Source organism: Stigmatopora argus, chromosome 6 (genome assembly GCF_051989625.1).
Source record: "Stigmatopora argus isolate UIUO_Sarg chromosome 6, RoL_Sarg_1.0, whole genome shotgun sequence".
Taxonomy (NCBI): Eukaryota; Metazoa; Chordata; class Actinopteri; order Syngnathiformes; family Syngnathidae; genus Stigmatopora; species Stigmatopora argus.
In genome coordinates this window covers 19,220,001-19,247,336 of record NC_135392.1, presented here as the reverse complement: position 1 = coordinate 19,247,336, position 27,336 = coordinate 19,220,001, and the positions used below count along the sequence as shown (strand labels likewise).

Below are 27,336 nucleotides of genomic sequence, written 5' to 3'. Positions count from 1 at the left end.
ATATGTCCTTTTCATGGTTTCAGTATAACAATTTCTTTCTTCCAATTGGGCAGAAAAAGACAACAATATGAAATCAAGACACCATCTGCCATGTGTAGTGCAAACAGAACAAGTTGCTTTCAAAATGTTTATTGTTATTATTGTTATTTACCAAAATGGTTTATACCTGTTTCTCATTGGGCTTGATCATGTTGCAAAGTCACAGGTAATAGTCTGACAAGAGCAGAGTATTATTATTTCACATCTGCTTTGTTGTTTGTCGTCACGGTTCCGTCCACATCTAGAAGTGTTTTTAGCGCCTGATTGCAAACACTCAAGAAAAAGAGTGGGTACATTTTAAAAGTTTTGTTAGGAATGTATGTATAGTCGTAGGAAAAAGTTTGGGCACCCCTGATCATTTTGAAGATGATTCAGACTGATAGATCTGAAAAACAACTTCAGGAGGCAGGTTAAGAAAGAGTGAGACCAATTTAAAGGAGATTTAGTTTATTACCAAACTGCAGAATGGGTAGAGCTCAAACAGCGTGAACCGCTCACGGTCTGTTGTCCTTGCAGCTCTCTCACCGGATGACCAGTGAGTGAGTCTTAAATACAGGCAAAACTGACAGTTGTCAGCAGGACTTTGGACAGATACGTTTCAGTCATTTGCAGGGCAAAAAGTGATTGATCAGTGTCAGACAGTTGAGTGTTTGTGCTGACATGTCAACTGAATCACAAGACTAAGATTGATTATTCAGTCAGACAGTTGAGTGTTTATGCTGACATGTCAGCCATTCACAAGGATGACTACGATGCTGTTATACTTACAAATACTGATACAATATGAACAAGCAATAGCAAAGAGACTTTGTCTTATCTTACACAGACCCTCGTTTGAACCTATATAAAGCATTTAGAGCAGGGGTCTCAAACTCAATTTACCTGGGGGCCGCTAGAGGCCAAGTCTGGGTGAGACTGGGCCGCATCAGGATTTCCACAAGAAAAGCGCTGATAAAACATTCCAACGTTATCAAATATCTTAATTTTTTTACAAAAAATAATGAATTAGATAAATTAACTTAAAGATGAATAAAAAATCAATCAATCAGTAATACAAAAATAAAATAAAATAATGAGAGATATACACTGGCTGCCTAAGTAGAGAAAATGAATTATTTTTATTCCGTTTCAAATGTCTGTATTAACAGCTCTTTAACCTTTAACTTTCTGAACTTGAATGGAACATTGAATATGAAATATTCTGAACACGGCTTCTCTCGCCTACTCCTTGCTGCTAGAGACCTGGCAGCGCTTCTTCTCACATAGCTGAGTCACATTTGGCTTGAGGGAGGAAGCAGTGGAGACCCTCAGTAGAGCTTGAAGATGCTCATCAGTAAGTCTGGACCTGTACTTGGACTTATTGAAGTTCAAGGTGGAGAAGAGCTTCTCACACAAGTATGTGCTCCCAAAAAGGCACATGGTCCGCTTGAACATTCGGGAAAGTTCAGGGAAGCTGGGGGTCAACTCTCTCAAAAATTGCCCAAGCTTGTCTGCTTCTCCACTCACCTCCCTGAACTTGGCTTTGAGTGCAGAGTTGCACTGCAGGTCAATGAGCTCCATTTGAAGCTCAGGGGGGGCATCTTGCACATCAAAGGAGAAGGGGTCCGCAAAAATTTGAAATGTGGCTTTGTGTGTCTTGAAGTCTGCAAATCTGTGATCAAATTCCTCCTGTAGCTTCGAAATGGCCTCAACATACTTCTCACCACTGAATGGTGTGCCTGCATCCACGAGAGCCTTGCATGCTGGGAAATGGCAAAGGTTTGTCTGAGAGAGCTGGGCTTTCCATAACACAAGTTTAGTGCAGAATGCTCTCATGTTGTCATAGGCAGCACTGACAAGTTGCCCCTGGCCTTGTAGCTTCTTGTTCAGTACATTAAGCTCATGTGTGATATCAACAAGAAAAGCCAAGTCCATGAGCCATTTGGGATCACTTAGCACAGGAACAGCAACCCCGTCTATCTCCATGAAGTCTTTTACTTCTGCTCTCAACTCAAAAAAATCTCTTCAACATGTTTCCCCTGCTGAGCCAACGTACCTCAGTGAAGTAGAGCACATCCCCATATTCTGACTCCATTTCCTCTAAAAAAGCACGGAACCTTCTGTGCTTTAAGCCCCTGGATCTGATTTGGTTGACGCATTTCACAACGACAGACATCACATTGTCAAACTTCAGGCATCTGCTGCAAAGGGCCTGCTGATGTATAATGCAGTGCAGAGCTATGGCGTCCTCCACACCCTCCTCTTCCAGTTTTTTTTGAACAAGTGCTACCAGTCCATTCTTCCTCCCTGTCATTGATGGGGCTCCATCGGTTGTTATTCCAACAAAGCTCTTCCATGGCAAACCGGCATTCTTAATGGCATCACACAGCTGGTGAAATATTTCCTTCGCGGTGGTCTGGCCATGCATTGGAATTACTGTGAGCAACTCCTCCATTACTTTAAAATTGTCATCAACACCACGGATATATATTGCGAGCTGGGCAGTGTCTGTGATGTCTGTGGTCTCATCAAGAGCCACTGAATATACACTGAAACATTGTGCTTTCTCACACAGTTGATCATAAATGTCACTTGACAGGTGAGAAATGCGCTCTGCCACGGTGTTGGCAGAAAGGCTGATGTGGTTGAACAGACTTTTCTTTTCTGGACAGACAATATGTGCAGCCTGTAATATGCACTTTTTGATAAATTCACCTTCTGTGAATGGCTTTCCTGCTTTAGCAATCAACTCACAAACGGCGTAGCTAGCTTCGACTGCTGCATTACTGTCTTTGGTAGCCTTCTTGAAGAAATCCTGTTGCCTCAGAAGACATGTTTTAAGACTGGCAACCTGGTTGGCTCTCTCATCTCCCTGGTATTTTTCGTACTCCTCAGCATGTCTCGTAGTATAATGATGTTTCAAATTGTATTCCTTGTGCACCGCAACTTTTTCAGTGCAAATGAGACACGTCGGAGTTCCCCTGTGTTCAACAAAGAAATATTGCACGCCCCACTTTTCTTGAAACTGTCTGTGCTCATCAACGACCTTTCTCTTCACGCCAGGCTTTGAAAGAGACATCTCTGGGGCTCTGTAATGTTTTTCCACTTGGAATGAGTCTCGGGTTGACCTTTCACGTTCAGTCGCGCGGGTTTGTGGAGCATGCGCACTTTCGCTCTCCGTTTCTCCGTTTCGCTCGCGAAGATGGCTACACTGACACAGGCTGGATCACGGATCATAGCGCCTCATTCAGTTGTATGCTGAGAGCAGCGGAGGAGTGTGCGGAGTGATCGGCTTCACGGCTTCTCCTCCGCACAGCTGATTGGAGGAATGAATGAGTGAGTGAGCGAGGCACTGGACAGCCCGGCCGATGTCCCGCCCTCCAGAGCCGTATACCTCACCGTGATTGGTTCATTCAGCTCCGAACACAACAAGTGTCATTCATATCAATCTTACGGGCCGCACGAACATTAATCTTTCATATTAAGACGGGGGCCGCAAATTATCGTCCTGCGGGCCGCAGTTGGCCCGCGGGCCGCGAGTTTGAGACCCCTGATTTAGAGGCTGTTATTTCTGCAAAAGGAGGTTCTACAAAATATTGATGTACCGTATTTTCTTGCATGTAAGCCGTATTTGTCGCAAAAAAAGATGACTGAATCCAGGCTACGGCTTATATGCGTATAAATTAGACTTGACATGGATGAAACTGTAAGGTGACAAAGATAAAACGCCATAACGCAAGAGAATGTGACCGATATGGTCATTAATTTCAAAATAGAGAAAAAAATAACTGACAAAACGCTAAACAAAATTTATTTTGAGGTCTATGAATGAAATTAACCACATCTTGTATAAAACGTGAAAAAACTCATTTGTTCCTGTCACTGCTCGCTCGAAGGCATCGCCATTTTACCATAGTTAAACATGCTCTAACTGGCCAGACGCCGAGTAGCCTTGGTAGATTTGTTCGTAGCGGTTACCATGTCAGCACATCCCAATAGTTGTTAAGGCTGATCGACGGTCTTGTGGCCGATCGTAAAAATATCAGCCTTGATACCTGCGTAATGTGTATCTCATGCTATTTTTGTATCCACACATTTGGTGAAAAGTAGACCGCTACGGACACACTTCCTGGATGTACTGGATGGTGAGCTTAAAAATGGCGGCGCACACTGATGCAGCGGCTTTCTGCTCTCCAGTTTGGTGTTTTCTTTTCTCAATCCTATCGTTATTTACCAACATCTGCGAGGCAAACTTTTCCTACAGTCGCCACGACTTAATTGCTATCGGAAGGAGTTGCGATATATCCGATGTCACAACGAACTACCAACGAACCTACGATATCCCCGAGGGCATCTCGAGACCTCCAGGATCTCCGTGGATAGTCAGCCCACTCAAAGCACGTCGAAGGAGGCGAAGGCGGCAGAGAGAAAGGAGGCAAAAGCGCGGTTGTTGGGCGGGCCTTGCTGCTAAGCTAAGTCAACAACCACACCGAGCACCGCTTCCGAGTATCTTTTTGACCAATGCCAGATCCATCACCCACAAAATGGACGAGTTGGAACTTCGAATTGCCACCAACAGCTTTATTAAGAACTGTAACATTATCCTCATCACGGAAACGTGGCTACACCCGCAAATCCCTGACGCTGCGGTTTCGCTAGCTAGCCGAACGCTTTTTCGGAACGATCGTTCAAAGGAACTAACAGGCAAAAGCAGAGGAGGAGGACTTTGCTTGTTCATACATAATGAATGGTGTGGTGACAGTAGGATAATTGGCACGCACTGTTCCCCGGACTTAGAGTTATTGGCAGTACGATGTAGGCCCAACTATCTACCGAGAGAGCTAACGGTCGTCATAGTAGCGGCTGTCTATATTCCTCCTGATGCTAACGTCAACACGGCATTAAACCTCCTGCTAATGGCTGTAAACAAACAACAGCTTGACCATCCCGATGGAGTCTGTATTGTTGCTGGTGACTTCAACAGAGCATGTTTAAATACTGTTCTACCTAAGTTTATCCAATACGTAAAATGTCATACGAGGGGAGACAAAACTCTTGACCATGTTTATTCTAACATTAAACATGCTTACAAAGCCACTTCCCTCCCTCACCTAGCTGGATCAGATCACCTCTGTCTAGCCCTCACCCCAGCATACACTCCATTCCGGAGGCTAACAAGGCCACAAATAAAGACAATAAAAACTTGGCCCGAGGATGCCCTTTCTCAGCTGCAGGACTGTTTTTTCCGCACCAAGTGGGAACTCTTTGAACACGACAACCTCCAGGACTATACGGACGCTGTACAGACGCTCCCCTACTTACGAACGAGTTAGGTTCCGAGCGATTGTTCATAAGTTGAATTTGTTCGTAAGTTCATTCAGTGCTATATTTTGTATTATAATTTATGTTTAAGGCCTATATAAGTATATTGAAGGTTTATATAAGTGCATTTGTATGTTTAAGGCTTGTATAAGTAACCTGCATTGGTTTGTACTGAAAAAAACATTTAACGAACGATCGTCGAACGATTCAAGTTGTATGCCCGTGCAACGCTCACCATGTTCTCACCCGCATCAAGCTTCTTTATTATTGCCACTTTCGTTTCAAATGAATTGGCTTGCCTCTTCCTTGCACTACCACCCTCACTAGAAGCCTTTCGCTTTTCACCAACCATATTGAATAATGGATGCACGAGATATTTAATGATAAAAATGTTCTTTGCGCACTGGAGATACATTCACGCACTTACGCACTGCAACGAACTGGGCAGAGGAAGGTGAATGCTGGGTGGGCTCTCACAGCGCCAGGCGTCGGTATTAGCAGAAAGAAGCACTACAAGAAGTAGCCGAAAGAAGCCAGGCTCACAGAACAAAGAAAGTTGTAAAAACATTAAAGTAAAAAGTATAAAGTACAAAGTAAAGTCAAGAGGAATGTATTAAGAAATATTAAAATGTAATTTAAGAAAAGATAGAAGGGCTGTAAAACACGAAAAACAAGAATATACAGAGCTACTGTCACTGGCTTCCGCGTGACGGCACCATCTTGGGAAAAAAAAAACTATGCGCAGACATGTTCGTATGTACAGTTGTTCGTAACTCGAATGTTCGTAAGTAGGGGAGCGTCTGTACTTTCCTATAATCAAAAACTGCATGGACAATGTCACTAGAAATAAACAAATACGGGTTTTTCCTAACCAAAAACCCTGGATGACCAAAGAGACACAGGCACTCATCAAATGCCGTAACACCGCTTTCAGATCAGGGGACAAGATGAAATATAGAGCTGCCAGAGCTGAGCTGAAAAGAGGCATTAAAAAGGCCAAGGCAGAATATACTAAGAAAATTGAGGAGCACTTCACAGAAAATCACCCAAAGAAGATGTGGCAGGGAATACGACATATTACCAACTACAATAACAATAATATGTCTGTTAACGCAGATGCCTCACTAGTGGAGAAATTGAACCGTTTATTTGCCCGCTTTGAGACTGACAAATCAGACCCAGTCTCAACACCCCCACCACCACCCTGCAGCAATACACTGACGTTCCGGGAACAGGAAGTGAGACTGGTAATGCAGTCTGTGAACACCAGGAAGGCTGCTGGCCCAGACGGAGTACCTGGGAAGGTGCTCAAAGCCTGTGCTGACCAGCTGGCTGGAGTCTTCACAAAAAAATTGTAATTGTTCCCTGCAACAATCCATCATTCCATCCTGTCTGAAATCTGCCACCATCATCCCTGTCCCCAAAAAGCCAACCATTGACAGCCTGAATGATTATAGGCCTGTTGCACTCACGCCTGTGATCATGAAGTGCTTTGAAAAGTTGGTAGCCCGCCATATCAGGAATACAATCCCTCCCTCAATTGACCCTCACCAGTTTGCTTATAGAGCAAACAGGTCCACTGAGGATGCTATTGCCATTGCTCTTCATACAGCACTGAGCCACCTGGAACACCATGGGAACTACGTGAGGATGCTCTTCATTGACTATAGCTCAGCCTTCAACACCATAAAACCGGACATTCTGACTGACAAACTCTCCCACCTTGGACTATCCTCTTCAATCTGCTGCTGGATAAAGAACTTCTTGACCAACCGACCACAGACTGTTAGACTTGGTCCCCACCTCTCTTCCTCCATTACACTGAGCACTGGCTCCCCTCAAGGCTGTGTACTGAGTCCTCTTCTATACTCCCTGTACACATACGACTGTACACCCACCCACCAGTCTAACGCCATCATCAAATTCGCTGACGACACCACTGTGGTCGGACTCATCTCAGGAGGGGATGAGTCGGCTTACAGAGATGAGGTCAACAAATTGTCTTCGTGGTGCTCGGTGAACAATCTCACACTGAACACCACGAAAACTAAAGAAATCATCTTGGACTTTCGCAAACACGGCACAGATCTGGCCCCACTCCTCATAAATGGAGTATGTGTAGACAGGGTCCAGTCCTTTAAATTCCTGGGGGTCCACGTCACGGATAAGCTCTCATGGTCTAAAAACATCACGGCAGTGGTGAAGAAGGCTCAGAAACGACTCCATTTCCTCAGGGTACTTAGGAAGAACAACTTGGGCACCAAGCTTCTGATAACCTTCTATAGAACCACTGTAGAGAGCATCCTGGCGTACGGCATCACAGTGTGGTACGCTGGAAGCACGGCGGCAGACAAAAAGGCCATGCAGAAAGTGATTAACACTGCCCAGAAGATTGTCGGCTGCTCTCTGCCCTCACTGGAAGACATTGCCAGCCCTCGTTACCTCAGCAGAGCCAAGAACATCATAGGGGACCCTTACCACGCTGGTCACAATCTGTTCCAGCTGCTGCCCTCTGGCAGACGCTATAGGTCCCACAAAGCACGGACAAATAGGCTTAAGGACAGTTTTTTTCCCCACATCCATCAGAAATCTAAATTTGCGGTAACATAACACACATTCCCTTCTGCGGTAATATGAAAAGATGTTTGGGTGGTGATCTGCCTCCTACTAGCTGACTGAAGGTAAGTGAAAGACAGTGAGAGGTAAGCGACCTGTATCCATAACAGCAGAATGCCAAATTACAAGTCCGTAACTAGCACTTATTTAGGTCTTTTGCCGAGTAAACGCAGCTTATGGAGAAGCACCACCAATTTCGTCACACGCAGTTTCTGGGTGTGATGACAAGTAGGCTTTTTGTGTTGTTGATAATGACGACAGGGCCTATGTCCGATTATTATTATTATTATTATTATTATTATTATTATTATTATTATATGTCTGTTAAAGCAGATGCCTCACTAGCGGAGGGACTGAACCGTTTCTTTGCCCGGTTTGAGACTGACAAATCAGACCCAGTCTCAACACCCCCGCCACTACCCTGCAGCAATACACTGAAGTTCCAGGAAGAGGAAGTGAGACTGGAAATGCGGTCTGTGAATACCAGGAAGGCTGCTGGACCTGATGGAGTACCTGGGAAGGTGCTCAAAGCCTGTGCTGACCAGCTGGCTGGAGTTTTCACAAAAAAATTGTAATTGTTCCCTGCAACAATCCATCATTCCATCCTGCCTGAAATCTGCCACCATTATTCCTGTCCCCAAAAAGCCAACCATCGACAGCATGAATGATGATAGGCCTGTTGCTCTCACGCCTGTGATCATGAAGTGCTTTGAAAAGTTGATAGCCCGCCATATCAGGAATACAATCTCTCCCTCAGTTGACCCTCACCAGTTTGCTTATAGAGCTAACAGGTCCACTGAGGATGCTATCACCATTGCTCTACATACAGCATTGAGCCACCTGGAACACCATGGGAATCACGCGAGGATGCTTTTCATTGATTCTAGCTCAGCCTTCAACACCATGAAACCGGACATTCTGACTGACAAACTCTCCCACCTCGGACTATCCTCCTCCATCTGCTGTTGGATAAAGAACTTCCTAACCAACCAACCACAAACTGTTAGACTTGGTTCCCACCTTTCTTCCTCCATTACACTGAGCACTGGCTCCCCTCAAGGCTGTGTACTGAGTCCTCTTCTGTACTCCCTGTACACATACGACTGTACACCCACCCACCAGTCTAACGCCATCATCAAATTCGCTGACGACACCACTGTGGTCGGACTCATCTCAGGAGGGGATGAGTCGGCTTACAGAGATGAGGTCAACAAACTGTCTTCGTGGTGCTTGATGAACAACCTCACACTGAACAACACAAAAACTAAAGAAATAATCCTGGACTTCCGCAAACAGAGCACAGATCTGGCCCCACTCCTCATAAATGGAGTTCGTGTAGACAGGGTCCAGTCCTTTAAATTCCTGGGGGTCCACGTCACGGACAAGCTCTCCTGGTCCACAAACACCACGGCAGTAGTGAAGAAGGCCCAGAAACGATTCCATTTCCTGAGGGTACTCAGGAGGAACAACTTGGACACTAAGCTTCTGGTAACCTTCTATAAAGTCACTGTGGAGAGCATCCTGGCATACGGCATCACAGTGTGGTACGCTGGAAGCACGGCAGCAGAAAAAAAGGCCATGCAGAGAGTGATCAACACTGCCCAGAGGATCGTCGGCTGCTCTCTGCCCTCACAGGAAGATATTGCCAGCCCTCGTTACCTCAGCAGAGCCGGGAACATTGTTGGGGACCCGGACCACCCTGGTCACGACCTGTTCCAGCTGCTTCCCTCTGGCAGGCGCTACCGGTCTCACAAGGCACGGACAAAGAGGCTTAAGGACAGCTTCTTTCCCACAGCCATCAGGACTCTCAATTGCAGTAGCACGACACACAATCCCCTCTGTGTAACAACTTCGGGGTGAGGAAACATGAAGGACGTTGGGCGGCGATCTGCCTCCTGCTGGCTGACTAGGTAAGTAGGCAGACAGTGGGAGGTAAGTGATCCATTTTTTTCTTTGTTGGCATCGGTGAGGCAAACCTTTTCGCAGTCGCCGGGAGTTGGTTGCGCTCGGAGGTGATGCGATGTATCCATCACGGCAGAATGCCAGCAAGTCTGAAACTATCACTTGGTTGGGCTCTTGCCTGAGAAAAGCGCACTTTGTGGAGAAGCACTTTCAATTTCGTCATACGCAGCTGGGTATGATGACAATTAGGCTTTTGTCTAGTCAATGATGATGACAAGCCTAAGTCTGATTTTATTTCATTTTATTTATTTATTTATGTACTTGTGAATTCTTTTTTGAATTTGTCTACGTGCAGGCAACACCTTTTCAGAACACAGAAAAAATATTTTGAATGTTTAGCTGCATGATTGTACATTTATGATTTTTTTCTTTTTATTTCTTTTTCGAAAGTGACCGCTATTGTAGTAATATGAACCATCGAAAGAATGGAGATATTTCGACATTAGAAGCAATATTGCCACCACAACACAACATCTTAAACTTCTGGTAAGACAATTGTAATTTCTGTCATTAAAAAAACAACAGGTTATCGTCAAGATATACTTATTTCTTTTTTCAAATTGAAAAATTGGATTATTTGCATTTACAAAGACAGCCACATTAACTTCCTTATGATATTAACCTAAATAATGTGCAATCCAGCAGATGATCCTTTGGATTCATACAGTATCTCAGAAATACCCCGAGCGATGATCTTTCTTAAGATTTTCCCTTCAAAGTAACACATTTGTACTCCCTGTTAAAACACTGAAAATGGAGGTCAACATTGTAAATCAGGAGGCAATTTTCAGGGTGCGGCTTATACGCGGGGACAGCTTATATGCGAGAAAATACCGTAATTTTTCTGTTGGGGTGCCCAAATTTATGCACCTGCCTACCTGTTGTATAAGTAATTATTTCACACTTTCTGTAAATCCTATAAACTTCATTTCACTTCTCAAATATCACTGTTTGTCTGATATTTGATATATTTCACTGATCCTGATCCGAACAAGCAATGATTTATAAAGGAACATCTTGAAAATGGGGTGCCCAAACTTTTTCTTACGACTGTTGATACAATATAAATGATTTTGATTCATTTCCTAATTATATATATTTATGTTCATATTTTATCTAATATAAAAATGTGTGTGCGTGCGTGTTTGTGTGTGCATGCGTGCTTGTGTGTATGTAATAACTGTTTCTTTATAGACCTTTTTGGAACAGACCAAAACAAAGTTCAGCAAGAACTATAAAGGAATGAATTTGTCCAAGATCACAAGTACAGTTGGACTAAACAGTAAGTTGATTTAGTTCTGTTTGTGACTAAGTTAAACCAAAGGTTTACATAAAATATATAAAAAAGTTATGTGAACTTTATTCTCTCTAATAAAATTTGAAATGTTTTTTTCCTGATTTGTGTCATTTATAATAACCAGAATTATTGCTATTCACTAAATTTGAAACTAATGAGAAAACGATTGTTTTGGGACATTTCATCACTGCAGTCTTCCCTTGACTATCGTGGCCTCACTTATTGCGAATTCACAGCTTCACGAATTTTTTTCCTGCTATTTAAAAAAAACAGTTAGCAACCGGAAGACGGAAGAAAATAGCGGCGAAAAATGGCGGAAGTCAGGCAACCACCTCTTCTTCTGCGCTGAAATGGTTGGTTCTGAGCACCAATGAAGAAGAAGCAAATATACCACAGAAAAAGAAAGGCACGCCGAAAACTCAGGCGAACCGAAAATGCAAGGCTTCACATGGATCGCATGCGTGGGGATGCTGCTGGATGCCTTAAGCAACAAATTCCACGACCATGCCGGGACCTCGAGGCGGAGCAATATGGAATTGGAGATTCCATTTGAGTCCGGGCAGTGGGGTGACGTCGTTGGCGCTTACATGAAAATAAAACTTGCTCGGCGAATTGGACAACAGAGAGCGCCAGTGAATTCAGGATTTTTGGGGGGGGATATATGAGAGCGCCGGGCAACATTGCGGCAAATGGAATCAACCTTGTCTGAAAACAGAGCCCTTTGGCTGGCGAGCATTGCGGGACGCCGAGGCGCAGCGACGTGGATGTAGAGATTCCATTTGAGTCCGGGCAGTGGGCTGACGTCATTGCTCTTATCCGAAAATAGAGCTCTTTGAACGCCAATTTGACGGTTGGACGGCGCAGAGGACCGGAGTGGAAGTTTAAGACGGAAGATGTCTGCTCCACGAACCCAGCCCCGCCCGGTCTGAAAAGTCACAACAAATTTTTTGGAGAGCGGATGCCTCCCCGGACATTTTTATTCAAAGATTAACTGAACGTGCAACTCGTCATCATCATGATGCTGCCTGCTTCATGGTAAAGCCAGCTTTAATCAACAATTTCGACTGTCCTTATAATGGGGGTGATCCTACTTAGCAGTTTTTCGTTTATCGCGGTCTGGTCTACATTAACTGCGATATTTGAGGGATTGCTGTATCTTCAAAGTCATATCTTAACAAATTTTCTGTGCCTTTTAACAATGTGGCAAAACTCCGCTCAGGATGTTTCTTAAAAAAAGGGCCAATCTCATTCATGTTCTCGCGGTGATTTCGTTTTGGGTTTGCATTCTATGGTTGATGCATACACCTGTCTGATGGATAACTGTTATCCGACTGTTATTAACAGATGCATCTTATTTGTGTGGGAATGTTGGAGCCTATCCCAGCTAACTACGGACACCAGGGTGTGAACACCCTGAATCAGTTGCCAATCAATCGCAAGGCACAAGGAGACGGACAACCATTCACGCTTGCATATTTGCTCACAAAGCTATTTTCCAGACGGACTTTTCCAGAAAAAAATGGACATCATCAAGAAAGGGCGGTCAACTCCGAAGCTAGCAAGCCTGTTACAGCCGGGAAAAGGGTGTGTCCGCCACTTTCAGTGCGCTAACTACAAAGAGCTACCAAACTGTATTTGGAGCTAGCTGCACAAGCAAATATATTGTTGTGTTGATTTAAAGCCATTTTCAAGACGGACTATGCCGCGGCGAAGTATGACAGGACAGGCTCGACTTTCATCATTAGCTTCGATGGCGATAGAAAAGAAGGAAGAAAGAAAGGAGGATGGATATTGTGTACAGTTAAAAATGATTTTTGGTGAGTAAAATATGGCTATATTCCTAAATAATATTTCAATTGTGGGCCCGGTTCTGATATCTGAAAAGCTCCAGTGTTTGTATTTAAGCACTAAATGCTGCTAGGAAGTGGATTTTACCCCATTTTACCCCAGTTTAATTTTTGCCGTTTCGCCATTGACATCACCCTAGCCTGGTGGTAATGTCTCAAAAGCTCCAGTATTTGTATTCAATCAAGAAATGCTGCTAGGAAGTGGATTTTACCTCATTTTAGTGCATTTTTTGCTGTTTCACGTATGGACGTATCGACGTTCATCGCTGTCTTTTTACCGGGGAAATGATACTGTGGGCCCGGTTCTGATGTCTAAAAAGCTCCAGTATTTGTATTTAATCAATAAATGCTGTTTTCGGCTGGATTTTACCCCATTTTCTGGTAATGTTTGCCCGTACGCCATTGACGTTCATCGCTGTCTTTTCCCGGGAAAATCACCCCCCTGGCCTGGTTTTAATGTCTGAAAAGCTCCAGTATTTGTATTTAATCATGAAATGCTGCTAGGAAGTGGATTTTACACCATTTTTGTGCATTGATTTATTGATTATTTTTTATGTGTCGCAGCTATAGCTGCAGGAGAGGTTTTATAGCCTTAAAATAGTTTTTGAGGGTTGGATTCATACGTTGAAGGCGCTACGAGAAAATGCACGGACCGCCACTGGTAGACACATACCTGTCACATATAGGTTTTTTGATCATTTCAAATTGTGTACGCTGTATAACAACCTTTGTAGGGGAAAAACGTTTTCTTTTTTTAAAATACGTTTTTACGATCTCGTTTTACCCATTTCGACTGTAATCCGGAACGTTTCTGTTGCCGGTAGCAGAGGAAAACAGCATCGTCAATTGCTAATATTGTCAAGCATAATATGCGCACGTGCATTCCCCTTTCACCCATCCGCCTTTTCACCATCAAAAATATAGCAAGCAAGGTACCCCGACATACACCTGCTCATGGCAGGTGTTCTACTGGTGTGTGCCCATAGCAAGCAATGATGATGTTGCTCACACTGGTACTCGGTGTGCTCAGGGAGGTTGTCTTTCTGCCCAGACAAGCGAAAAATTAGAGGGAACATTGGCCGCCACAATACCTTATTGGCCCGAATATAATTTCAATGATAACAATTTTCACCTCCATATTCATGGTTTTAATAGGGAGTACAAATGTGTTACTTTGAAGGGAAAATCTTAAGAAAAATCATTCCAAGTGTTTTTTTTTCTGAGATACTGTATGAATCAAAAGCAAATTATTAGGGTCAATATCATAAGGAAGTTAATATGCCTGTCTTTGTAAATGCAAAATATCAAATTATTCAGTTTGAAAAAAGTTCAATGTGGAAATTTTAATGTCAAAGTTCCGGGCTAAAAGTATACTAAGACTTTTATTTAGCCGCACGTCCGGCTGCCATTGACGGCGGTAGACTAATAACAGAAATAGCATCTGCACCTCAGTCAACATGAATCGGACGTCTACCGCAGTCAATGGCAGCTTATTGATAATGTGTTTAATAATAACTTGGGACAATAATAGTATAAAAGAGGAAAGTTTGTCTATATCAGGGGTAGGCAAACTTTCTGAATGGCAGCTTATTGATAATGTATTTAATTTGGGACAATAATAGTATAAAATAGGAAAGTTTGTCTATACCAGGGGTAGGCAAACCTTTTGAATGGCAGCTTATTGATAATGTGTTTAATTTGGGACAATAATAGTATAAAAGAGGCAAGTTTGTCTATACAAACGTTTTGACTTGTGGGCCAGAATGGATACTAAAATTTGACAGCATTTGACACGCAATGTAATTCATCAAACCTGGGGATTGAAATATGAGAAAAAAGACACAGTTGAAGGTGAAAATTTACTTTCAGCATTAAGAACATATTATTCAACGAAAGAGGGCAGTCTTTAAATTGAGAGTGATGAGCGGTATTGCAGGGCAAAGGGAAATGAATGAGGTCATTGATTTTTACTATAATTTGGACAACGCCGACGGCGGGCCGGATTAAAAAGCCTAACGGGCCGTATATGGCCCGCGGGCCGAGGTTGAAAAACATGTACACACACAAATCCGGGGGCGAGGCGAGCGCGCAAATCCCGCGATGACGAAACGTCCGGTCGACCAAATATATAAGCACATATATACATACATACACATAGATGTACATGCATGCATACGGTAGGTCTTAACACTCAGCCATTTGTTTTTTTTAAAGAGCCTGACAGCTGATGGGAGGAAGTATCTGCGGAAGCGCTCCTTCCTGCAATGAGGGTGCAGCAGTCTATTGCTGAAAGAGCTTCGGAGGGACTGATTAGATTAGATAACATGACACTAGGCTAGCATAGTTATGCTAGCCGCTAGCGTTTGTTATGCTACTCGCTAGCGTTTGTTATGCTAGCCGCTAGCATGTTTTTTTAAAGTCAGCATGAGCAAAACTAAGTTTAACAGTGCTCTATTGAGGTAAAAGGTACACAAGTTAATAGAAATTAAAGCAGTTAAACATCTACAAAACCGTCAAAACTCCTCGTCTTCTGTATCTGACAAAGAGTTCAGAATTCAACATCCTATGCTCCATCTCACTGTCAGTCAGAGTTGTGTATTCCAGGAACTCAATCCCAGCTTTGGTAAAAGCTCTAACAACAGTGCTGGCCGACACTTGAGCCCAGTCATCCACAATCCATTGTAACTCGCAACATGCCTCACTCCCAACCCTTTGATTCTCTTTGCTGTTGTATCGGCATCAACCATCCATTCGAAATAATCATCACGTAACTCGTGCGACGCTGCCTGCCCGTCTGCTATGTTGGTCATCCGGCATTCATCACTGCCAAGCAGTTCGCAAAGCTGTTTCTCCTCACTGTTAAATTGTGTTCGATCCATGGCCTCAGTTCATTTTCTAAGTGTTCTCACCCGCATTCTGTTGTGATTCACGTCAGGCATTTCCTCTGTATAGGTCTAAAGTGCTGTTTCTTTGAGTATTGAGAATGTTTTTGAGGGTTAAAAGCGCTACGAGCACACGGAAGTCAACTGCCTCGACACTCGCCTGGGGTGTTTTGATTGGATTTACCGTAACGCTTGGGATACGCAGGGAGACTATTTTTAGGGTGACAGTCTGCTGGGTTGATCGCAATAAGTAGGGTGCCGGCAAGAAATAAAACCAGTCACTCAACCGGTCAGGGTAATAGAAAAATTTGTATTCAGTGCACAAACAGGGCTCACCGACCGATTGGGCGCATCGACCATTTTGGAGAAACATTTAGACTTTTAAGTGACCCCAATAGGTGTGAAAATATGGTATTTCTTTTTTCAAATTGAATTTTATATTTTGCATTTACAAAGACAGACACATTAACTTCCTTATGATATTGACTCTAATAATGTGCTTTTGATTCATACAGTATCTCAGAAATACCACATGCGATGACTTTTCTTAAGATTTTCCCTTCAAATTAACACATTTGTACTCTATTAAAACCATAATTGTATGGAGGTGAAAATTCATACGCAAGAAATTGTAAAATTCAACAATTTTTAGGCAATTTTAAGGGTGCGACTTATACATGCGGGCAGCTTATATGCGAGGAAATACGGTAAATGCTTTAAGTACTGTACTCACAGTGAAAATAGTTCCTCTCCGCTTATTTTTAATTTTAAAAATAGGTAATTGTATTTCCATGTCCAAGTCATCTTCGTCCGTGTGCGGTCGTTTGGTCGCCGGTCTTTTGGTCGCCCGGACGTTTGGTCACCGGTCTTTTTGGTCGCCGGTCTTTTGGTCACGGTTTGGTCGCCCAAATGATCGGCTACTGCCATCTACTGTCAATTTATTAAAAAGAAGACAAAGCAAATTCACAGATGGTGTTTTTATTGAAGCAGTAAAACTTACAAATTCTAGCAACCTTCATTCTCTCTGGGAGAAATAAGAGCACTCATTTAACACATCGGCTGCTGTCATCGACTGTCATAGGCGTCCAATGAACCTTCATTCTCTCTGGGAGAACTTGCAATGTTGAAATACTTTAGATGGTCATTTTTATCAAACAAATAAAAGTCTTAGTAGACTTTTAGCCCGGAACTTAGACATTAAAATAAAAGGCAATAAGTAAAATTAATTTATTAAAAATAAGACAGCAAATTCACAGATGGTGTTTTTATTGAAGCAGTAAAACTTACAAATTCTTTACAAAATTTACAAATACAAACTTACAAATTATGTACAAAGGGAATTCACAGATGGGAGTTTTTATTACAAATTGTATGCAATGGCTTGCAGGTACTCTACATTGTTCGCGAATCGATCCGGGTGTCCATAGTCCTCCGAGTTCATTGGACGCCTATGACAGTCAATGGCAGCAGCCGATGTGTTAAATGAGTGCTCTTATTTCTCCCAGAGAGAATGAAGGTTGCTAGAATTTGTAAGTTTTACTGCTTCAATAAAAACACCATCTGTGAATTTGCTTTGTCTTCTTTTTAACAAATTAATTTTACTTATTGCCATTTATTTTTATGTCAAAGTTCCGGGCTAAAAGTATACTAAGACTTTTATTTGTTTGATAAAAATGACCATCTAAAGCAGTGGTCTCAAACCGGTCCTCAAAGGGCCGCAGTGGGTGCAGGTTTTCATTCCAACTCAACAAGAGGATACCTTTTGCAAGTGTAATCAGTTAATCAGTTGATTGCAGCCAGGTGCTACTTATTTTAGAAGACACCTGATTGGTTAAAATGTCGGCACTGGATCGGTTGGAACAAAAACCCGGACCCACTGCGGCCCTCGGTGGAATCGGTTTGAGACACCTGATTTAAAGTATTTCAACATTGCAAGTTCTCCCAGAGAGAATGAAGGTTCATTGGACGCCTATGACAGTCGATGGCAGCAGCCGATGTGTTAAATGAGTGCTCTTATTTCTCCCAGAGAGAATGAAGGTTCATTGGATGCCTATGACAGTCGATGGCTGCAGCCGTTATGTTAAACGAGTGCTCTTATTTCTCCCAGAGAGAATGAAGATTCATTGGACGCCTATGACAGTCGATGGCAGCAGCCGATGTGTTAAATGAGTGCTCTTATTTCTCCCAGAGAGAATGAAGGTTGCTAGAATTTCTAAGTTTTACTGCTTCAATAAAAACACCATCTGTGAATTTGCTTTGTCTTCTTTTTAATAAATTGACAGTAGATGGCAGCAGCCGATCATTTGGGCGACAAGACCGGCGACCAAAAGTCCGGGCGACCAAACGTCCGGGCGACCAAACGTCCGGGCGACCAAACGTCCGGGCGACCAAACGTCCGGGCGACCAAACGTCCGGGCGACCAAACGTCCGGGCGACCAAACGCCCGGGCGACCAAAAGACCGTGTACCTCTTCATCAGAATCGAGAGGGATTGGATCATCGCTAGAATCTTCAGGGGGTGCCGTAGTGGTAACAGGAGGAGCTTCTTCCGCGAGAAGTTTTCGGCGCACACATGGTGACCACCGTTTCTTTTCTTCAAGGACATGACACGGTCAACACGATTGATTCATTGGCTCTGACCATGTTGTCATCAATCTCCTGGACCCGTTGTTTCAAACTGCATGCCATATTGAAGATCTCCTGTAGATGTCTTAAAGAAAGACCGCCTACTTCATCCTCATCCTCGTTGTTGTCTGCTGCCTCTTCTTCCTCACTCCCTGATGGGATCATTTCAAAAAGGTCTTCTTCAGTTTTGGGGGGGTGAAGGGGATTGAGTGTTGCTCGAGCAGTGTGTTGACGTCCTCTCGTCATGCCAGCTTCACGTCCACATTTACGGTGTAAATCCCCCACATCACAATGCTGGTTAATTTTTGCGTGACCAGACGTTTCGTCGACGGACACTTTGTTGACGGACACTTCGTCTCCGGACGTTTCGTTGAACGGACGTTTGGTTGCCGGACAGTTCGTCGAACAGACATTTTGTCGACGGACAATTCGTCGCCAGACATTTCGTCGACGGACAATTCGTCGCCGGACATTTCTTCGACGGACAATTGGTCGCCGGAATCGTCGCAGGACATTTCATCAACGGATAATTCGTCGCCGGATTCGCTTGCTCTCAAAATTATAACCATGAGAGAAAATATGCAGAGTCACTCTTCCAAGCTTATCCGCACAGTCTCTCAGTAGTCTGGAGCTGAAGAATCAACAGTAATAGAGCACAACCCCCCAACTCCGTTTCCGGCCTGGTAAGCGCCTACAGCTCTTCCATCTTATCGGGGAGGGATCTCACTTTCCCCATAATAATAGATAGAATGATTGGTCTGTAGCGTCGCTTCTTCTTGGCACTTTTGTCCGCAACCGGATTTCCAGCGGCATCGAGGTGTTGCTCCTTCTGCTGCATATTGTTCACAGCTGATCACATGTGTATGACAGCGTAGGCATGGCTGAATGGTTCCAAAATAGAAGTAGCAGAAAGAAGCCAGGCTAACAGAACAAAGAAAGTTGTAAAAACATTAAAGTACAAAGTAAAGTAAAAAGGAATGTATTAAGAAATATTAAAATGTAATAAAAAAAGATAGGCCACCAATTCAGGCTGTCCCCCGCCTTTGGCCCGAAGTCAACTTGGATAGGCTCCAGCCCCCCCCTGCGACCCTTGTGAGGATAAAGCGGTTTGGAAAATGAGATGATATGAGATATTGGAGTTAAACTTAAGGCGGCATTGTACAACAAAGTACTCACGTGGTGCGTCGCTCTCTACAGAATCCACTGCAGGGAAAATAAACAATCGTGAAAGCTCATAATGTGTTTGTAGCCAGCGTCGTCATTTCGATAGTAGGCTAATATAGATATACTGTATCCTTCTGCACTTCACGACTTCAACTTTTGCGGCTTCACTATATCGCAGATTTTTTTCAGAAGTATAAAAATAAAAAGTTCATAATGTCTAAATCCACATTGAAACCCGCAACCAGAACACATGAAAAATGGTGGTGAAAAACGGCATCTGTCTTTGTACAAAAACATTTGTAAAAAAAAAAAAAGAAACAGCAGTCACCTCTTACCACCACGGTCGGTGTTCCTTGTGCGCTGAAAACATGTAGCAGGAGCTCTTCCTGCTTGCCCCTACGGCGCCCCCTGAAGATTCAAGCAGCGAGGCTTGTGACAAAACAACCATCAACCATTTTTGGGGGGGGGGATTAAAACCATTGTTTTTTTTTGGGGGGGGGGGGTATTTCAAGCCTGAGAGGAACTATTTTCACTGAGTACAGCATTTATGGTAATTACAAATTTGTTACCTATAGATTAGATTTAGATAATAATACATTACAGTCTTTTGATATGCTTATAGCTGTAATATTTAATAAACATACACTTTTGGATAATTGTACCTGTGTACTTGTATTTCTGTATAGGCGCAATTTTTTGGGGGGGGGGGTGATCCTACTTTGCGGTTTTTCGTTTATTGTGGCCATGTTTAGTTTAGATTAACCGCGGTATTCGAGGGTTTACTGTATACAGAATTTTATTATGAGGTTTAATTTTTTTTAAATACTTTTTTGTCTAATATGACTCCTTCACATTTTGGGTTGGCGACAGCTGGCCGAGGTAGGTTAGAGTTGTATCTACAAGGCATAGCGTTACGACTAAGTTAGTAAAAAGAAAGTGGTAACTCTAACCAATCTATGATCTCGATGTTGAAATCGCCAATCGCAGGGCGCAAGGAGACTACCATTCACACTCACACTTATACCTCGGGGCAATTTTGAGTGTTCAGCCTGCTTACCGTCCAATTTTTGGGTATGTGGGAGGAAACCAGAGTAGCCGGAGAAAACCCACACAAGCCTGGGAAAAACATGCAAACTCCATAAAGGGAGAACCGACCTGGGATCGAAACCTCGACCCCAGACTGTGAGGTTGATGCGCTAACCACTCGTCCACCGGGGCCGCCCTTGAGGAAAGATAATGTTCTGTAATTATGTAAATAATGTTGTTAATTTTATTTGTCCTAGAGGAGAAACTATTGAGTCGTAGCTCATTTCAGACCATGAGAAAAATGTGCATGTCTTTTTATATATGTTATGGTTTCAATTGTCCAGTATGGCTTTCAACTGCTGCTTCAATCATTTATGTTAATGTGATTAATTTCCAGTTGGAACTATTGATCTGGGCAAGGCTCGTCTAATGTTCTGGGATTTGGGAGGCCAAGAAGAGCTGCAATCGCTTTGGGACAAAGTAAGTGTTATTTATAGGAATCACAACCACTAACACTCCATGAGTGTCCATGAAAATTTTCCTTTTACTCTTATGGTGCACTTTCATATTGAAGTTCTTTACTAAAATGACAAAGGATTCAACTGTGGAAGTAGGCGCGTTATACCCTGAATTGGTTGCAAGCTAATCGCAGGACACAAGGAGACAAACAAGCATTCATGCTAGGGGTAATTTAGAGTGTTCAACCAGCCTAGCATGCGTGTTTTTTGGATGTGGGAGGAAACTGGAGTACCCAGAGAAAACCCACGCTGGCCCAGGGAGATTATGCAAACTACACCCAGGAAGGTAGGAACCCACCAGGGAATTCCCTCAACATCAACCTGAGATGGGCTCGCTAACCTCTCTCACACCGTACCACCACAGGAGGAATATTAATGAGAAACTGAAGAGATGAATAATATGAATGTTAACAAAGCAGGTCAGATCACCCTCTTTGGAAATTCGAAATACTCCAAAGGCAAGGTACTGCAATGTCACATCTGTTTATCTGGCATTGTTTGAGCCAGAGTTAACTTTGACCATTGAGACCCAGTTGATTGTTGTTGTTTTTTGTTGTTGTTTTTTTCTTCCAGTGTGACGGGGATTTGCCAAACTGTATGTTGTTGACAAGCCACAAAGGTTATGGCTACATGTGGATTTTTTTGGCAAAACGTACAGTAGCAGCTCTAATGTTCACAAATGCAGAAATGTACCATGTGAGGATAAAAACACTGTCCCCACTGTGAATCTTGCAGGCGGCTCCGTGCAACAAATTATTAAGGTCTAACCCTGACTTTTGCGTTTAACTTAAAACTTTTTTCCATTTCCTGTTATAAATACTGTGATCTTTCACCACTTCACGGCTTCAGTACATCGCGTTTTTTATATTAAGTACACACATAGGAGCCCGGCTTCGCCAGTCCCACCTGCTTGGCAAGGCCCTCACTAATGAGGAAGTGGGCAGAAATCTGTTATGGAAGCCTTAAAATGGGAACATTAACGTGTTCGAACAGAACTGCCCCAGGAATCAAATGGTTTTTTAAGATGAGACCAAAATCGAGCATTTATTTTCATTTTTAGCTATGCCGTACTCCAAATAGCCTGAAAAGGGCACATATACAATGTATGTCTCTGCATTGTGCTGTGAAAAACAAATATCTTTTGGCCTGACTCATTCGCACTTTGCGGAAAAATTGACGCAAAGTTGTAAAGGCTGCCCTCAAACATACTGACAATGCATGGATGAATTGATTTTTTTGAAAACGTTGAAAACAAATTCATTAATCAAGCTCCATACGGACAGGCATTACAAATGAGACTACCATTAGCCGAAAACCGCATTGAAATCAGACTTGAAATGTAGAAATGGCGATTGCCTAATTTAAAAATCACAGTTTTTAAGGATGTCCAAAATCCTGGGTTTTTATCGATTTTTAGCTCAACGGTGGAAACCACTTCAAAGAGCAGATATGTACCGCATGAGCATTGTGCTACAAAAACTGTAAGCCAGGGGTCTCGAACTCAATTTACCTGGGGGCCGCTAGAGGCCGAGTCTGGGTGAGACTGGGCCGCATCAGGATTTCCACAAGAAAAGCACTGATAAAACTTTCCAACGTTATCAAATATCTTTATTTTTTAACAAAAAATAATGAATTAAATAAATTAACTTAAAGATGAATAAAAAATAAATCAATCAGTAATATAAAACCAAATAATACTAATGAGCATACAGTAGATATACACTGGCTGGCTAAGTAGAGAAAATGAATTATTTTTATTCCGTTTCAAATGTCTGTATTAACAGCTCTTTAACCTTTAACTTTCTGAACTTGAATGGAACATTGAACATGAAATATTCTGAACACGGCTTCTTTTGCCTACTCCTTGCTGCTAGAGACCTGGCAGCGCTTCTTCTCACATAGTCACATTTGGCTTGAGGGAGGAAGCAGTGGAGACCCTCAGTAGAGCTTGAAGATGCTCATCAGTAAGTCTGGACCTGTACTTGGACTTATTGAAGTTCAAGGTGGAGAAGAGCTTCTCACACAAGTATGTGCTCGCAAAAAGGCACATGGTCCGCTTGAACCTTCGGGAAAGTTCAGGGAAGCTGGGGGTCAACTCTCTCAAAAATTGCCCAAGCTTGTCTGCTTCTCCACTCACCTCCCTGAACTTGGCTTTGAGTGCAGAGTTGCACTGCAGGTCAATGAGCTCCATTTGAAGCTCAGGATGGGCATCTTGCACATCAAAGGAGAAGGGGTCCGCAAAAATTTGAAATGTGGCTTTGTGTGTCTTGAAGTCTGCAAATCTGTGATCAAATTCCTCCTGTAGCTTCGAAATGGCCTCAACATACTTCTCACCACTGAATGGTGTGCCTGCATCCACGAGAGCCTTGCATGCTGGGAAATGGCAAAGGTTTGTCTGAGAGAGCTGGGCTTTCCATAACACAAGTTTAGTGCAGAATGCTCTCACGTTGTCATAGGCAGCACTGACAAGTTGCCCCTGGCCTTGTAGCTTCTTGTTCAGTACATTAAGCTCATGTGTGATATCAACAAGAAAAGCCAAGTCCATGAGCCATTTGGGATCACTTAGCACAGGATCAATCAACTCACAAACGGCGTAGCTAGCTTTGACTGCTGCATTACTGTCTTTGGTAGCCTTCTTGAAGAGATCCTGTTGCCTCAGAAGACGTGTTTTAAGACTGGCAACCTGGTTGGCTCTCTCATCTCCCTGGTATTTTTCGTACTCCTCAGCATGTCTCATAGTACAATTACGTTTCAAATTGTATTCCTTGTGCACCGCAACTTTTTCAGTGTAAATGAGACACGTCGGGGTGCCCCTTTGTTCAACAAAGAAATATTGCACTCCCCACTTTTCTTGAAACTGTCTGTGCTCATCACCGACCTTTCTCTTCACGGCAGGCTTTGAAAGAGACATCTCTGGGGCTCTGTAATATGTTTTTCCACTTGGAATGAGTCTCGGGTTGATCTTTCACATTCAGTCGCGCGGGTTTGTGGCGCATGTGCACTTTCGCTCTCCGTTTCAATCGCGGAGATGGCTACAGACACTGACACAGGCTGGATCACGGATCATAGCGCCTCATTCAGTTCTATGCTGAGAGCAGCGGAGGAGTGTGCGCGCCGAGCGGAGTGATCAGCCTCACGGCTTCTCCTCCGCCCAGCTGATTGGAGGAATGAATGAGTGAGTGAGCGAGGCACTGGACAGCCCGGCCGATGTCCCGCCCTCCAGAGCCGTATACCTCGCCGTGATTGGTTCATTCAGCTCCGAACCAAAGTTCCCTCTAATTTTTTGTTGGTCTGAGCAGAAAGACAACCTCCCTGAGCGCACTGAGTACCAGTGTGAGCGACATCATCGGTACTCGGATGATTCGCCTAAAGACGTTTCGCCGACGGACGTTTGACAGACGGGCAGGTCGCCGAATGGACGTTCCACCGAACGTTCATTCGGCCGAACGGAGGTTTCGCCGAAACGGGATTCGAATGCTCGCCCCGCCGGATCGTGTGTGTACAAGTTTTTCAACCTCGGCCCGCGGGCCATATACGGCCCGTTAGGATTTTTAATCCGGCCCGCCGCCGGTGTTGTCCAAATTATAGTAAAAATCAATGTTCGTCTACCATCAATGGCAGTCCGGGAATAAGCACTCTTGGGCAGGCAGATGTAGCAGAACCGAGCCGTAAAATGACAGCAATCGGGTCAAATCCATCCTAAAACAGCATTTAATGATTAAATACAAATACTGGATGATATCGTGATGGAGGCAAAAAAACGTCTATAGACATCCATTCGCCAAACGGCTCAAAATGCTCTCAAATTCGGTCAAATCCAGCTGAAAACAGCGTTTAATGATTAAATACAAATACTAGTATTTGTATTTAATCATTAAACTAACAAATACTAGTACGACCTGTCCGTCTGTCAAACGTCCGTCGGCGAAACGTCTTTAGGCGAATCATCCGGTCACGACATCATCATTGCTCGCTATTGGCACACCAGTATCACACCTGCCACAAGCAGGTGCATGTCAATGTTCCCTCTAATTTTTCATGTAAAACATGAGTGGACAGAGCTACTGCCACTGGCTGCCACTTAAACGGCGCCATCATGGGGAAAGGGGTAAAAAAAAAAAAAAAAAAAAAAAAAAAAAATTACAAAAAAAAAAAAATCGATCTTTCATATTAAGACGGGGGCCGCAAATTATCGTCCCGCGGGCCGCAGTTGGCCCGCGGGCCGCAAGTTTGAGACCCCTGCTGTAAGCAGTTATGGTTTGAAAAAACTGGGTCAAAGGTCAAAATGTGACCTCGGAATTGATTTGAATCGATTTTTTGAAGAGTAAAAGAAGAAATTGAAAAATGGGGTTTCATAGCAACGTGGAGTACTAATGGTGCTAAAATTAGCCAAAAACCACATTGAAATCGGATGTAAAATGTGGTCAGAAAACTGGATTGACTGAAAATGGCTGCTTCAGGGAGTGTCCGAACTTAAAATGTTTGCCTCGTCATTGTGCTTTTACAAAACTGAATACTTTTGGTCTCAAAGTTTTGCAAGTACCGAAAAAATGGCCCAAAGTTGCACTTTTCTGACCTCAAAAATTCGACACCCTGTTAGAAAAATTGATTTTTTTTTTAAACTGGGATCGAAATTCAAAAATCTGGTTGTCACAACACATGCTTGACACCACCTGAACCAAATAGGTTTATCTTCAGGTTTAATCAGACCACAGGATTGGTTACAGTAATTTATATCCTTGGTCTGCTTGTCTTCAGCGAACCTTTTGGGATTCCTTTTGCATCGTTTTTAGAAGAGGCTTTTTACTGGGGCAACAGCCATGCAAATTAACTGAATGTATTGTGCGGCATATGGTCTAAGCCAGGAGTAGAGAACATATGGCTCGGGAGCCACATATGGTTCTTTTGATGGATGCAAATGGCTCCCCGCTAACCTGTGAGGTAAACTATGGAAACTGCTGGTGAGAAAGCGCAGCAATAGGAGCGCTACGTTGGTATTATGGCATTGACACGGCCTCCAGCGCCTTCTAATAAAAAAAAATCACTACACTCTTCTGCATGGATATTCTCATTGGTACTCATTGATAAGCAACAACGTTACAATGTTGTCAAAAGAATTCAGAGACTTTTTGTACTTTAAAAGTGGTGACATGACTAAAAAAGGCACACATTTTCATGTATGTTGACTTTTAAATTCGGAGCATGGCTCTCAAGGATTAACATTTAAAAAATCTGAATTGGTTTTCTTTGCATGTTTTTTTCCCGTTAGTCAGTGTGAATAGCGTATATACTATTTGGCAAGAGGTCGTCCGTTATCCTATTGTGAGGGCATTTGTGTGCATCATTTTCGGAATATTTTGAAGGGAATCCAAAAGCAAACAACCCTCGATAGGTTGCATCTGAAAGTCAGGGTGCAAGCGGGGCAAATAGAGCCAACCCGGGAGAAGAACGGTATCAAAATTTAAAACAAAATTAGAATTAAGTTTAGTGTAAGGTTAGATTAAACTTATTTTTGAGGGAGTCTGCATCCTAATCCAAGTTCATTTAAATTTGTTAATGTTATGTTACCAGCGCATTGCCATGCAAAAAGTCCCCCCCTCTCCCCTCCTCCCTCTGTCCGTCTCTCTCTTCCCTCCGCGAAATCCGTCTAATTTTATTAATATTAAACACATTTTAGCACTATTACACCACTACTTATTTGTCACTTTGTGGTGAATTAGAACAAATAAAAATGTCCAATCCAAAATCCTGTTTTGGGTGTTTTTTCAGAGGGTTGGAACGAATTAATTTATTTGTAGTTCATTTAGTTCAAACGTTTGTTTGAGTTACGAGTAAATTGACATATGAGCTCAGTCCCGGAACGCATTAAGCTCGTATCTAGAGGTACCACTGTATTTTGAACTTTTAAAACCGCTGAATGGTTTCAGCAACCATACTTCAGCTCAATTTCAGGTTATTGGCAAACTTCTTATAGGCTAGGCCATCCTTATGTAGATTAATGTTTTTTTTTTTAGATCCTCAGAGGGTTCTTTGACAAGAGGTGCCATTTTGAACTTCCAA

At 43.1% G+C, this 27,336-nt stretch overlaps 1 protein-coding gene across 1 annotated transcript in view; it reads left to right on the top strand.

Annotated features, from left to right (window-relative positions):
• The window catches only part of arfrp1 (ADP-ribosylation factor related protein 1), a 41,978-nt gene that overhangs the window by 6,239 nt on the left and 8,403 nt on the right, over window positions 1-27,336 (top strand). The window contains exons 2-3 of the mRNA XM_077602291.1: window positions 11,113-11,200; window positions 21,156-21,238. Coding sequence (XP_077458417.1) covers window positions 11,113-11,200; window positions 21,156-21,238 — 171 coding nt within the window. The remainder of the gene's footprint in view (window positions 1-11,112; window positions 11,201-21,155; window positions 21,239-27,336) is intronic.